This window comes from Dermacentor albipictus, chromosome 9, assembly GCF_038994185.2.
Source record: "Dermacentor albipictus isolate Rhodes 1998 colony chromosome 9, USDA_Dalb.pri_finalv2, whole genome shotgun sequence".
Taxonomy (NCBI): domain Eukaryota; kingdom Metazoa; phylum Arthropoda; class Arachnida; order Ixodida; family Ixodidae; genus Dermacentor; species Dermacentor albipictus.
This window is the reverse complement of record NC_091829.1, coordinates 102,100,329-102,115,355: the sequence shown is the minus strand read 5'-3', so window position 1 is coordinate 102,115,355 and position 15,027 is coordinate 102,100,329. Positions and strand designations below refer to the sequence as shown.

Genomic DNA, 15,027 nt, shown 5'->3' with positions numbered 1-15,027 from the left:
AAGGCTCTCTCCCAAAGCACGTTAGTGGGGTAAGGGTTCGGATGATTTAATGGTGCCGCTCTGCAACCCCCTACTATGTGCCTGAGGGACCCGGGCTCTGCGCAGAAGCGGCATTGCGGAGAGAATTTTGTAGGGTCTATGAGGTGATTTCTGGTTGGGTGGGGGAATGTATTAACCTGTAGAGCTCGGAGGAATCGCTCCTGCTCTCTAGGTAGTGACTTGTGTGGGGGTGCATATGTTCTGCGGGTTAGCTTGTAGTGTTGTGTGATGTCTTGGTAAGAGACTAGAGGGTGCATGCGCTCGGGTTCAGATTCCTCGGCGTCGGCTCGGTGGGTCAGATCTCGAGCCACGTGGTTGGCGACTTCGTTGCCAGGAATGCCATGATGAGCTGGCGCCCAGATGATCATGACTGATCTCGTTGGCGGCTGTTGATTGATGATCCGGAGTGTAGTGGCATGAATACTGCCGCTAGCAAAGTTGCGGCACGCCTCTTGGGAGTCGGTCACTATGACTTCAACCTCTGTTTGGGAGAGAGTGAGGGCTATGGCCGCTTCCTCGGCTTGGAGGGGATTGTTTCGTGTGAGCGAAATGCTGCTCCGATGTTCTGTGTTGACGACTACGGTGGCTGTTATGGCTGCGCGTCTGGAGTAAGAAGCCGCGTCAGTGTAGGCTGTAGAGGGTAAAGTTCCGTATCGCTTGTGTATGGCCAGGGCGCGGGCCTCCCTTCGCTCTGCGTGGTGCACTGGGTGCATATTGCGAGGTAGAGGACGTACGGCGATGTTTCTCCGGATGGCATGGGGTAAGCTCACAGTCTGAGGCGGCGGATGGCTCAGAGGGGCAGAGAGCCCCAGGCGTAAGAGAACGGACCTCCCTGCTTCCGTAATCGCCAGCCTTGTTCGCTGACTGGATAAATGTGCCTCGATCAGCTCCTCGGCCGTGTTGTGCACACCGAGTCGTAGTAGGCGTTCTGTGGACGTACTGATTGGCAGACCCATCGCCTGCTTATATGCCTTTCTAATCATTGTGTTGATTTTCTTGAGTTCCGTCTCGTTGAGTAGTGCGTGCGGAATAGCGTAAGTTATTCGAGACACGAAGAAGGCTTGGACAAGCCGAAGCGTGTCCGCCTCCCCCATGCCTCTTGTCTTGGTTGTTATTCGCCTGATCATGTGCGTAACTTGGGCTGTTGTATTCTTAAGCTTTTGAATTAATATTGTACTGGTGCGATCCGACTGGAAAACCATTCCCAATATCTTTACGCTCCGAGACGGAACGATGGTGTGTCCCTCCAGCTGTATGTTGATAGTGGGCGAGTCGCATCTGTGCTTCTTTCGCGGTGAGACCAGGAGTAGCTCCGACTTTTGGGGGGCGCAGCTGAGCCCGCATGACTTAGCATAGTCGCTCACTACGTCTGCAGCTTCCTGCAAGCGGTTCTCCATTTCCCCGATGGACCCTGTGGACGACCAGATGGTAATGTCGTCAGCATATAGGCCATGCCGGATCCCTGGGATGTTATCGAGGAGCGGCGGTAGGCCTATTAGGGCGATATTGAAAACGAGAGGGGATAACACTGCGCCCTGTGGTGTGCCGCGCCCGCCCAGTAGGAAGGGGTTTGTGGCTTTGTCCCCGACCTTTAGGATGGCTTTTCTATCTGAGAGGAAATCTCTGATATAGGAGTACGTCCTGGCCCCACAGCCCAGCGCGTTTAGCCTCTGTAAGATTGCTATGTGCTTGACGTTATCGAACGCCCCTTTAAGATCTAAGGCGAGGATAGCCGTGGGGGAGTTGCGTGTCGCTGGTACAATCACCTCCCCTTTCAGCTGAAGTAGGATGTCTTGAGTTGAGAGGTGTGGACGGAATCCTATCATCGTTGTTGGAAGTTTCCCCGAGTCCTCCAGGAATGGTTGTAACCGATTGAGAACGATGTGCTCTAGGAGCTTTCCTACACACGAAGTGAGGGAGATCGGTCGTAGGTTCTCAATGGCTGGTGGCTTGCCTGGCTTCGGTATCAGACGAACCTCGGCTATTTTCCAGTCCTCGGGAAGGTTTCCTTTCCTCCATACTTCATTAAGATGAGCGGTAAGCCCTAGTAGCGAGGGGCTGTCAAGATTTACGAGTGCCCTATTGGTAATTTGGTCCATTCCCGGGGCTGTGTGGCGTCTCAAGCCCATTATCGCCGCTGTTACCTCATGTAGATGAATGTCCTCATCTAGGAGCTCCTTAGGGGTGCCGGTGTTGGGTGGCAGAGGCTCCGATGGCTGTGTGGGGAAGTACTCGGCTTTGAGAGCCACAAGGAGGTCCGCCTTATTTCCAGGAAATTGGTGAATTACTCGGGCCATATTGTGGTGGGATTCCGTTTTGCTGCTGGCCGGGTTGATTAAATACCTCAATAACTTCCACGTCTTCGAAGTACTCAGTCTTCCTCTCAAGCTGTCGCAGAGGGATAGCCAATTCTCTCGGCATAGCGTGGTAGCGTATTCCGCAGCCTCTTGTGTGAGTAGTGCTATTCGCCTCTTGAGCTTGCGATTTAATCTTTGCCTTTTCCAACGCTTCAGCAGGCTACGCCGGGCTTCCCACATGTGGAGCAAGCGGGCGTCAATGCTTGGAGTGGTGGTGGATGTTTCAAGCATTTTGGTGTGCGCCTTCACATCCTTCTGAAGCTGAGTGATCCAGTCCTTAATTGACTGAAGCTGTTGGCTCTGTTGGTTCGCAGCTCTTTTTTCTCTTATCTCCCGCAGCTTGGTCCAATCCGTGAGGCGAGCCGTGCCTATCCTGGCTTTGTATTCGAGCCTATGGAGAGAGGTGGCTAGCAGCGCGTGGTCGCTGCCTATGTACTCCTCCAGATTGGTCCAGCAAGCTTGGGGGATATTTCTGGTGAGGGTTAAGTCGGGGTTCGTGTCTCTTTGAACACTTGTGCCGAGCCTCGTGCTATTCTTTGGATCGGTGACGAGTGTGAGATCCATGTCCTCAATAACTTTGTGAAGCATGTTTCCCCTGGGGTTGGTGTACGTATAACCCCAGAGGGGGTGGGCTGCATTGAAGTCGCCCACAATTAGAAGCGGATGGTTGCGTGCTGCGTGCGTGGCTTGCTCCAAAACCAGTTTGAGGACCGATGGCGCGCTTTTCGGCCGACAGTAGAGGTTTAGAACAAACATGGGACTCTTCTTCTTTGTTGCCTGTGGGATAATTTCGAGCAGAATGGCAAGCGGGTCGGATTGCTGGAGATGGTGTTGAACGGCCACTAGCTTCTTACTGACCAGGGTGTGAAGGCTGCTGCCTGTATCGGTGCCATAAGTGACGTATCCGGGTAGGCGGACGTGTGTGTTCGTTTCTTGCAGTGCGATAATTTCGGGTGGTCTTGTTGATGTAGCGATGTATTGTATCAGTGATCCATACTTGTTCTTGTAGCCCCGGCAATTCCACTGCCACACCGTGGTTTCGCCTGAGGAGCCCCCGCGCTTACTGCATATATGTTGAGGCGGAGCCATCTTGGTTATCAAGGGGTGGTGATGCGTGCACAAGATGGGGTTCTGGGGAGCCCAGAGAATCTGGCAATTCTGGTAGGGTCTGATGAGCTGTTTTCTTGGGGCGCCGGCTCTGACGAGCTTCCAGTGCTAGTATGCGTTCCTCTAGCCTCATGATGCGTTCCGCCAACTGAGTGTTAGAGTGTTGTTGTTGAGTTGCGTATTGTTGTTGTTGTGCCGCTGTCTGTTGTATAACTGTGAGTTGTTGCTGCATGGTAGCTTGTAGGGATGTCTGAAGGCTCTGAATAGCTTTTGCTACTACCTCTTCTACCTTCTGGAGAGTGCCATATTGGACGGGTATGACTCCCTGCGGTGCAGTGGGCTGCGCGGTTGCTCGTTGCGGTGTCGGGTTTGAAGTGACTTTGTGAGCTGGCTGTTCTTCCCGTTTCCGCTTCTCCGGGGGTGGGGTTGAAGTGTTTTGTGTAGGGGTAGGGCTATTTCTTCCAAGCAATTCATCTTTAAGTGCTACGAATTCTGCGTGTACGCTAGTGATTTATGATTTGAGTTTTGCGTTTTCTTCAGTGAGACGCCTAATCTGGGCAGGTGCCTGTGCCAGCTCTGTGTCAACAGGGGGGGGGGACGAGCTTTGGGAGAAACAACCTGTGCCCAGCTCACCTGCTGCGTGACCTGCGCTGCTCCCTTGCTTCCACTCCTGCCGCTTGCGGAACGACCATGGCTCGAGGTCCTGCCATGGGATGGCGTCCGTCGTCGCGATGAGGTCCTACGCCTGGAACCGGAACGCGGCCTGGAACTGCTCCTCCCCTGGACAGCTCCGCATCGTTTCGGGGACCGCGACTTGCGGGATGCTGAGTGCTCGCCACGCGGCCTCGGAGACGAGGAGCCTGCTCTCGGGGTCTGCTGCGGTTTCCGGCGGTTGACGGGCGGCAGGAACCTGTTGCGGCAGGCTTTCGCTGCTGTCGGGTGATCCCCGCCGCACAGAGAGCACCGAGGGTGGCACTCGTGCTGCTCCGTTGCTAGCGAAGTGCCGCACTCTCTGCACTTGGGTGTGGCGGGGGGCCGCGGGCAGACGTCCTCTCTGTGGCCTGTCTCGTTGCAGGTTCGGCAATGTGGCACGGTTCTCTTGTAGAGGTAGCACCGCAGAAGAAGGCCGGAAAATTCGATGTAATATGGCACTGTTTTTCCCAAGAATGTGATCACCATGGTGGTTGTGTTTCCCAGTCTTCTACATGTTAGCGCCTCGTATCCGGGAGATTCAATGCGTTTAAGTAACATTTCGAGCGAGGTGTCGTGATCGATGTTGTATATTACCCCTTTGCAAGAGTTATCGGGGGAAATTCCGTAGGATGCAATATCATATGTTGTTGCATCAATTGTAATTTTTTGCATCTTGCTTAGTGCCGAGGCCGTAGCTTCTGAGGCAGTGCTCAGAACAAGGATGTTTTGCTCTTCGTCGATGCGTATTTTGAATCCGGTGGAGCCGATTTGTAGCTTTGCCGCATTTGTGATGGCGTCCACTAACTTCCCTGGGCTCACCTTGTTGAGCTGCAGGCCGTTCCGTGGACGAACCGTCAACTTGTAATCATCGGCAGGAAGGGGGGGTTGTCGGGGCTTGCGCATCGCCGGTCGGCTGTGGCGGAGAACGGGCTTCGGTGGCGTTCGGGAAAGTTGGGGCGTGGTCGAGCGTGTCTGCAGCCGACGGCGATGGGCACGACTGGTAACATTGATCCAAGGCTCATTGTCTTCTTCGTTCTCCTCAGCGGCCGGAAGAAGTCCTTGGGATTCGCGAATTTCCATGTCCTCGTCCTCCGGGGCCCCGGTAGACGATTGGTGGGCTTTGTCGGCGTCGGCATTTAGCAGCGCGTTCGCCATCTGCAGCGGTGCGGCGGCCAAAGCCTTTGCTAGGCCTCGCCACTAGCGAAGTAGGTTTAGCGGGGCGGCCCCGCTTCGAAACTTGATGTGGCCGTAAAATGCAAAATATAGCACTTACACCCTCAAGTTTGGTGTTGACGTGCTCTGGCTGACTTCAGGCACACGATGATCACGTAGAATCTGGATGCGGAGGTGATTTCGCCGAAAATGTAGCTTCTGTGCGGAGCAGATGTGGAGCCCATCCGACCCGTCGCCACACTTCGTCCCCGTTCCAAGGAGATTACGAACTTAACTGAAGCGATGTGTAGCTCAAACGGGACACACTAAGCGACAGAGCAATTGTCCGTCTCTGTCGTCTTAGGTGCCCCGTTTGAGCTCGCTACACGTTTACATCGTGTAGTGCCTCAGTTTAAAGCACCCTCAGAATACTCGGGCATATTTCTTTTCGCACTCACTGATGGTTGCAAGTACACTCAAAGTTACACTCTCCCCGCACAACATACACAAAATGCCGAGTCGCTTTTACATTGCCGCACCTGCGTTCCGATGCTTAACATGTCTCAATTTCCTAGTCCCGTCAAGCAAGTCCTACCGTCCCATTAGTTTGACCACTACAGATTATAAAATATACATGAGAGTGTTAGCTAGAAGGCTCCAAAACGTTATTAAGTCCCTCGTTGGCCCGCATCAAACCTGTGGCATTAAAGGTAGAACAATTTTTACAAACATACACATAGCAAGAAGTATTCTGGAATGTTGTGACGCAATGCATGACCGCGTAGCTATAATTCAGCTAGATTTACATAAAGCGTTCGACAAAGTTGTACATGAAGTTCTGTTTTTATTGCTGGAGCACGTAAATGTTGGATCTGTAATTACTGAAGGCGTTAAAATGGTGTATCATGATTGCACAGCCAAATTAGTGATCAACAAAGAATTAAGTATGTCAATTCCTGTGCGGTCGAGTGTGAAACAAGGATGTGCGTTGTCCCCTCTACTTTTTGCGATATACTTGGAGCCGTTTTGTTTACGTTTGCTTGCAACACCATGTATTCGAGGCTTCACTTTTTTCAGCAGTGAAGCTAAGGTCTTAGCGTACGCGGACGACATAGCCGTGTTTTGCACTGATGCTAGAAGCGTGCAGGAAGTTGTCAGTGTTGCTAAGGCGTTCTGCACAGCAACTGGTAGCGTGATCAGTTGGTCGAAATGCCTTGGATTTTGGCATGGCAACTGGCAGAGCACCCCCGAGGTGTACTGTAATATGAATTGGACCGTCTCCCCCGGAAATTACCTCGGTGTCCCGCTAAATAACTACCTCAATGCTGATGAATATTGGTCTGAGGAAAATAAACGCGTCAACAATGCTACCAATAAATGGGGTGGCCATAACTTCTCAATGTTCGCAAGAGCTTCCGTTTGTAATATGTTTTTAATTGCAAAAGTGTTCTACGTGTTGCAAGTGATGGCCATGGCAAGAACTTCGGTTCAAAAAATCCACCGAGTGTTTGCGACCTTTATTTGGGGATCGCAATGGGAGCGCACAAGCCGGTGCAATTTGTTTCACAAGGTGAAAAATGGTGGGCTAGGGCTCTCACACCTGTTTTTCAAGCAGCTAGTAAGCAGATTCTTCTTTGTGCGGGACCAAACTGATGTGTTTTTGAGAACTGTGATCCAAGCACGATTGCAGGATTATCTATCTGACTTTGTCGTGTCATCTGTTTCTATTGGAGCTGGACCGCTCAGTCCTTATTTGCGTGAAGTGGTTACTTCTGTACGCCTGCTCAAGGCAAGGTTCTCATATGAATACTTGTGTGATGTCACGAAAAAGCGTTAGTATTCTGATATTCTCGATGTATTTTTACCATTACCGGTTTACCGAGCTGCCTACAGGCTAGGTCCTGAGCGCGATGTGCTAAAGCGCGTTAAAAAAATGCCAGTGAGACCCTCTGCTCAAACGTTCTTTTTTCAATTACATACTGACACACTCCCTGTAAAGCCATGGTTACAAAGCAAAGGTCTTTCTGTACCTTGGTCGGTAAACTGCTTAATCTCTAATAAGCCAGAATCAATTGAGCATATTTTTATTGACTGCCATGACGCCGTATTTCTGTGGGACGTCCTACAAAGAACACTTAAAAAAGAATTGCCGATAAGCCCTTTTGGAATCCGGTTTCTTCCACGTGCAGAAACAGGGGAAGCGCCGAGTGATATGCTAATGCTGCTTTGCATGCACAGCGTATGGAAGACGAGAATGGACATCAGACATTGTCATATACAGGCTCACTCAGCAAGACACTATTTTGTTGAGAGCATTATATACACACGCGACTTGTTCAGAGCACTATGTGAACCCCCGGAATGGCTTCCTGTACTAGACCAATTGGCTTCTGTGAAGCCCTTCTAAACACCTTACACTGGCCGAGCTGTGGCTGGTGTTTTTAGAATATGTACATGTCGTGTAATTGATCTTTTTGTTTGCGTTTGTGAAAAGGCAATAAAGAAAAAAAAATCTGCCGTGGTGCAGTGGGTAGAGTAGCTAACATGGGACCACGAGGACGTGAGTTGGAATCCAGCTTTTGGGCCCCCTTTTTTTCTTTTTATTTCAGCTCAGTAATCTTTTTTATTAGCGTATAAATGCCTAATTTCATTAATTCCACCTTTGCGGAGCATCGGAAATAATGACCGTTACTCCTTTGAAAAGCATCGGAAAAGAGCAACTGTTAGTCCTCGGAGGAGTAACGGCATGGGGAGTAACAGATCATCCCCTCGCACTTACCCCCTAAAGGGAGGAATGGTTGTGGCAGATCAGTTGCTCCCCTAAAGGAGTAACCTCAATACCCCATTTCCTCCTTTTCTTCTTAGAGTGCACTGGCCTCCTTCCAGCGTTTGGGTTCAGCGAGAGCAGTGGAAAAGTAATCATGTCCGCAATAGGGATTTGTAAGGGGCGGTTGAAGGACTGGTGCAAGAAAAGTAGGCAAATGACAAAACACGGAGGCGTACAAAAGCAAAGTTTGCAATAGGGGATCAGAAAATTTCGTTGTGGGAGTTCATATAGGGTTTTTCGTTTTTCTTGTTTAACCTAGGTAGGACATTAGGCAGTATAATGGCAAGAGCTTGGTGGCGCACCACACCACCCCGTTCCAAAGGGGACGCTCGTAACATCCATCGATCCATCCATCCGTCCGTCCGTCCGTCCGTCCGTCCGTCCGTCCGTCCGTCCATCCACAGAAGCCCACATAAGTCGGTCCAATACTACACATACAGAATCTCTTAGACACTTTGCAGCATCCTCATAAAAGGCTGAATTAGCTGTGAAAGTTCAGCACCGGGAGCTCTCCTTTTCCAGACGACATCTCCAAATCGGGGTGAATTTTTTCCTGGCTTTACACGTACGCGCTTTTATTCGTTTGGAAAGTTTGTCCTGACGGACCCTCGTGCAGTGAAGGAACTCAAGCGGAAGCCGTGCAAATGGGGACCTCGTGGCACGCCGGCACTACTTCGGCAGTTCACTGCAGGTAACTTCAGCGGTAGGCTCGTTGTAGTTTTCCTTGAGCATAGCAAGCAGCTTTAATGATGGGACACTGTCACTGCCTGTACCGCTTAAAATAGCTGAACACTCACATGCGGCAGGCTTCACAATTCCGAAGGCATCTAGCACAACATAGACGCTATAAGGTTTTGACGTCTTTTTCAGGCTGCAGTAGCATGTGCAGCCAGATGGATATGCTTCACCGCTGTTTACTGCGCACATGGTCCGACGTGTGTGAAGTTGATAGCCACATGGCTGGAAAGGCCCGCAAAAGTGGCTGATGAAGGCAATGCCTACGATAGCGGCTTGTCCACATTGAGACAACGTGGGACACCAAGTGTGAGCCACACATTAGCGGCCCCCGAAAGAAAAGAATCGTACAGGTTGGAAAGGAGTTAACGCTAAAATGCCGGGTAGTCCATGTCTCTGTGTTGGCTGCGGCAGCACATGCCTGCATCACCCGGTAGCATCGCAATGCAAGTTGCTCATCTTTAACGGCGACTGCCGCTGCAAACAGGTGGGACACCGTCTAATCTGCTTGCGACGCTGGTTGGCGCTCGTTACCAGACCGCCATGTGCGACGATGACGGTGAGCCGTTTACGAGCTCGCTTCAATGATTCCAGCGTATCTCGACATGCAAATTTTATTTCTGCTATTGCACGAGAATGTACACTGCTCGTATTCTGCCAATAAAGTTTCACGTTCTGTTCACTCACTTGTGGCTTGTTTGTATGGGCGTCAGTAGAGGCTATTTGGTCTCCTGGTAATTAGAACGCACCACTTGTGCGGCAGCCAAGGCATTGAGGCATGCCGCATAGCCGGCAGGGCAAGCATGGCCAAAAGCGGTCAAAAGCGGTCATATTGGATTTTGCTCTAAAAAAACAACAGACTTCCGCTTCCGCGTTGAGCAGCGCCATCTGGCGGCATACCTAAGTAAGTTCCATGCGCTGCCGCTGCTTATTTTCGAACCACTGTGGAAAGTACAGCTTTCCTTAAAGTCGGTTCTTTATTCTACGGGCACGCTTTGAAGAATGCCGCCTCCTCCTCGCGCGCTCTGGCCGAGGCCGACGCCACGTCCCTATTGGCCTAATAGCATCACGTGGGTCCTGGATGGATGGATGGATGTTATGAGAACGTGGGTCATCACGTGGGTCCTCGCGCCGTGCATCAGCGCCACTTTTGCTCGAGAAGCGTCTACGGATGGCGAGCAGATCATGTTGGCGCCGTTTCTACGCTCGAGCAGGTAAGGCGGCGCTATGGTCGAGGAGGGAGCGTGAAAGAGAAGAGAAACGAGGAGGAGTGAAGGCGAAGGAGGAGAGTGTGACTACTTTACGAAGTTTAAGGGGTTTTATATTGCTCGGCCGCGCAGGTCCTATCTTGAAAGCAAACTGCGACGGGGACAAAGTCTGCCGTGCGCTGTGTTTATGCGGTTTAGTTTGCGTTAAAGCGAAAGGTAGCACGAAGGCCAATATGGTCGCTGCTGCGGCCTCGCTTCCTCATTCCAGAGTTTTGAGAGTGAATTTCTGCGGCAATTGAGCGAGGTCGGTTCATATTTGCTTGTGCGTGCGGGACACCATGCTGGTTAATTTAATTAGTATTCGAATGTTTACAAGTCATCACGGCTGATAAATGTTCCTATTTCGTATAGTTCTCTACTAATTTGCTATCGCAATCGATGCTCCACCTTTTGGTTGATACTGCGACTTCTACTTCTTTACTCCTACAAAAGCAGGACCACTGGCAAAACGTCAATAATTTTTTGGATGACATACAAGTCGGCTGTAGGCGGAGTGAAAGATGATTCTATAATCAAGTCTGTTCGTAATTAGGAACTGTCTTCTACTTTCAGGTACAGCCCTGAAGTACCAGTATGTAATAGAGCAGGCACACTTAAAGCAACACAGTAAACGCTATCCACAGAGGCCAATGAATGAAAAGGTGAGTGACGAAAGTGCGCAGTATTTCACATTGTAAGATCGAAATAACGTATTGGGCTATTGTTCACGTGCTCTGGCGATGAGCGTATGTAATATAAATTGCAGTGCAAGTGCTCGACTACTCAGTCTATTGCAACAGTGATGAAGCTGTTGGATATTTGTTGTTCTATAAGCAGGTTTGTGTGCCTCAGATGTTCCCTAGAGCTGACTAACTGTAAGACCTTGCAATTTCGCGGCTTCAATCGGTCCCCAATAGGGGTCTATGGGCATGTTCGCGGCTACCAAACTTCGCGATTTTGTGCTTGCGTCATGCGGCCCACTTGAGCCGGAAAAAGTCCTCTGCGTTTCATTTTGCGCCGGTTTCTGCCTTGTAAATTTAAAATGAATTCCGGAATTTTACGTACCTAAACCACTACTTGATTATGAGGCACGCTGTAGCGGGGGTCTGGGTTTCTTTAACGTACATAGGGGCTTCTTTAAGGGGCCCCTCAAACTGTTGGGACGAATTTTGCAGACGCTCAGAGTGGAGCTACAGTAAATCATTCGCACCACAATTTGCGTTAAGCGTCTCGTGTCAAGTGAGCTGCGGACGATTGCAAGCTGCTCTCCTCCATAGAGATTCATTTTCTCGTAAACTCGTTCACCAAGTGACCAGGGCTAAGCTCTGCTTCGCTGGCTCTGCGTCATGACGGGATGTAGTGCCGTCTACTTCCGGTTGCCTCGGAATCAGCGCGCGAAGCCTCTCCAACCCCAGAGTTTCTCGCCACACTCTAAGAAAATTTACACCCTTTGATTCGGATCTTGCCCCACAACAATAAGCGTCATCTGTCTTGTCCGCACTGCGTGATATACTTCCTCATGCTGATAACGGCATGCGCGTTATCAGCGTGACATAGCATTTAGAAAGACAACGTGTTCTCAATTGCGTTCCTGCCAAAAATGTACGCCAGCAGCAAAGTACAATGCACTTGGTTACTTCAATATCAGTTCTGTGTGATGGTTCATGTTTGCGCGTCCGTTCTTCCCATGAAACACCCAAGCCCAGTCTGCTTGCGCTCACGTTTGCCCGGATACCGGACACGCGAAACACTATCGTGGTATATAGTCAGGCACGTACCGAGGATTTTTTTGGGGAGGCAACCCAACGTAAATTTCCATGCAAATGAGGGGGGGAGGAGGTACTTTTAGTTGACAAATGTGAATAATGCCCACCCATTAAGCATAAAGACTCGTAAACCCGCAAAAGAGAACTGAAATGAGGTGCATCTCACAGGTACGCCTGTGAGATATCTCTCCTTTTCTTGGCAAACAAGGAACCACATCAAGTGGACTCCTGCATGAAAGAAGCGCTTGTACAACGCTTACAAGAAGAAGTAAACAAGCGACAGTGTAAAATAAATATTTCTAGTAGCGCCTTTTTAATTAGCTGTGGCAGAATTAAAGAAAAATATATGTTTGTGGAACAATCACAGTTGTTTTGCATCTCTCGTTTACAGCTCTACCAACTGGCAAAACCGACTCGCGTTATTATTTGGGAACTTGCGTAATGATGCGTGGTCAGTAGTCCCATACAACCGCGTAGAGCGCAGGACGCTGCGGTTCTAGACATACTGCGCCAGCCGCGGAAGGTCAGATAAACACCCACATTAGCACAGCAGAGAAGGGGCTACGTCAGGCGGCTCGATTTATAGCTGTAAAAGCGTCATTCAAAACACGTGAAATTATTGTCCACTCCCGGCGGCGTTTACTGTACTTCCTGTTTAAGCAAAAAGATTTTGATCGCTAAATATTTTCAGAAACAATGGTTAGGTTTGTTAACTTTCGTTTTTTCTTCCTGTTTGGCTGTTGCCTTGGGTCTCTCCCTTAGCAGATCGCTTAATTTTTCAACTCCTTGCGATTCTTGTTTTCATTTGTCAATTTTGCCCGAAATGTGCTGTGCAATAAGAGGAAAGCCAGTCGAGGTAACGGGTGACAGTCATATTGCTTATGGGTTTAACGGTTATTGCAGGGTCTGATGATGGGCACTGTATTTCATTATCTTATTAACGCGATAGCGTTAAGGAGCTCGTGTCGCAGAAAAGCCGGTGTCGTCGGCGTCGGGTGTCGGCGTCGGCGGCGTTGACCGTGAGCGATAAATCACGGCAGGCGCTTCATAAATAAAAAGCAACTTCCAAGATTGGCCCGGCGGGAATCGAACCCAGGTCTCCGGAGTGTGAGACGGAGACGCTACCACTCAGCCACGAGTTCGATGCTTCCAAGCGGTGCAAACGCGCCTCTAGTGAATGCGGTGTTGCCTTCGAAACCAGCCGTGGAAAGTGATACTGCGGTGTATATCGGTAATTATGAACATGTAACGTACAGAAGTCACAATTACACGAGTTGCGAAGTGCGTTTCCGCTGCATTTCTTTTGCGCTTTCCGCACACGCAGAGCCATCTTGCGGCAAACACAGAAGACCCCCTCCTCTCAATGTACGGCGCTGCCCCGACAGGAGGCGCGCCGCGCGCGCATTGGGACCGCTGCCAGGCGCGTCGCGGGACTCCCTCTCCCCTGACGACGCTTCGCCGGGCTCCCGGTTTAGATTACTATCTATCTCTCTGCCCGTGCCGATCACGACGTTTGGCTGGCGTAGATCGTTTCCCCTCCGAGACACCGAGTTCTTTGGTTCGTTTCGTTCGCTCAGGCGCACGTTTCGTTGTCGCGCCGAACGCTGCGTTGCTCGACGTTCACCGCGTGATAGGTGGGCGCTAAGTCCGATGCGGGGCGCATCGTAAGTGATTGCTGTGCCGTAGCGCATTGTCTTATACCCCTTGGCGGGTCGACGGGAACGCTGTCGCGTCCCACTCTTGAAGGCGAAGCTTAAGCGTCCTCCAATTTTTTTCCACCTTATCTAAACTATGTAATTAGTATAAGCTTGCGCGAATCTTCCACCGTCGCGGCGAGCTGTCACTCGAGGAAATAATGAAGCAAAAGAAAAAGCTGAACTCAATTGGCGTTTTCTCCGGTCGCAACTTGTTCCACGAGCATACGGGCACGAGCTCACTGCGAACCGAATCCCTGGTCCCTGGATCAGTCTAAATGAAGAAGATTGAACTAACCAAGCAACAGCGAACTCGTGATCGTTGAATACATGGTGACAACTGAACTCATCTCGAGTTAATCGTGCGGGCACCGTATCGGCGAGAAAACTGGCCTTCAAACCCCAGAAGATAGCGATAACTACCGCCATCCAAAAGGAGTAAAAACATTGGCTACCATACCACTCTGTGAAGACAGAATGACAACGAAAACTGACGACAGTCAAAGGTCTCAAGCGAAAAGCAAGGTGCTTCACCTCTGCCGGAGGTCGACCCGAAGATGCAACACCAGGCTGAGCCCCGGTGGAGGTGAAGCAGGCGTTAAGCATTCCCCATACCTTGGCCGATCCCGACAGTAGCGCGATGCTGGGCCGACCCGCGGCAAAGATGAAAGAGGCGTTAAGCACTCCCCATACGTGGGCCAATGCCAAGAATAGTGCAACACCGGGCCAACCCCCGCCGGAGGTGAAGAAGGCGTTAAGCACCCCCCATACGTGGGCCCATCCCGACGGTAGCGTGTTGCCGGGTCAACCCGTGGCAAATGTGAAGCAGGCGGTAAGCACTACGTGGGCCCATCCCGACGATAGTGGTACACCGGGCCGACCCCCGCCGGAGGTGGAGCAGGTGTTAGGCACTCCCCATACGTGGGCCATCCCGAAGATACCGAAGGACGCGTTATTGGTTCCCGAGCCCACATGTGTATGTGTCATAGAGCTTGGACTATCACAGGATCGGCCCACATGATTTTTTCTGTTGACGGATGCCGAAAAAACTAGGGTAGGTATACACAGCTATCGCTGTAAAAGGTAGCAAAATGTTGACCGCTGAATAGATTGACTTGTCGGTGCTTTAGGAATGTGTGTGAGGAGTGGTGGCGTGGTCGGGGAAAGGGGGTATGCCACCTCATTTAGGGTGCCCCCACTGTGCCCCCCCCCCCACTGGGTACGTGCCAGTTTATAGTAATCTTTCGGATTGAAATGACGGCCGCAAACGTGCAAATCCTGGCGCCGATCGGGTACCGACAGTCCGTTGCGCTGCAACCACTACCTCGTCTTCTGGCTTGCAGAAGGGCACGATGAATTGAATGTTGCAGCTTGACATATTGCCACTACCTACGCTTGCCGCCTACAACC

The 15,027-nt window shown here is 50.8% G+C and overlaps 1 protein-coding gene across 4 annotated transcripts in view; it reads left to right on the top strand.

Annotated features, from left to right (window-relative positions):
- Positions 1-15,027, top strand: part of LOC139049593 (phospholipid-transporting ATPase ABCA3-like) — a 333,665-nt gene that overhangs the window by 105,657 nt on the left and 212,981 nt on the right. For 2 of the 4 annotated variants that reach the window (XM_070525154.1, XM_070525155.1), the window contains one exon: positions 10,731-10,819. The exons of 1 other annotated variant lie outside the window; for it this stretch is intronic. In XM_070525154.1, coding sequence (XP_070381255.1) covers positions 10,731-10,819 — 89 coding nt within the window. Of the gene's footprint in view, positions 1-10,730; positions 10,820-15,027 lie in introns of those variants that run through there. One more of the 4 variants, XM_070525157.1, reaches the window with a different exon arrangement.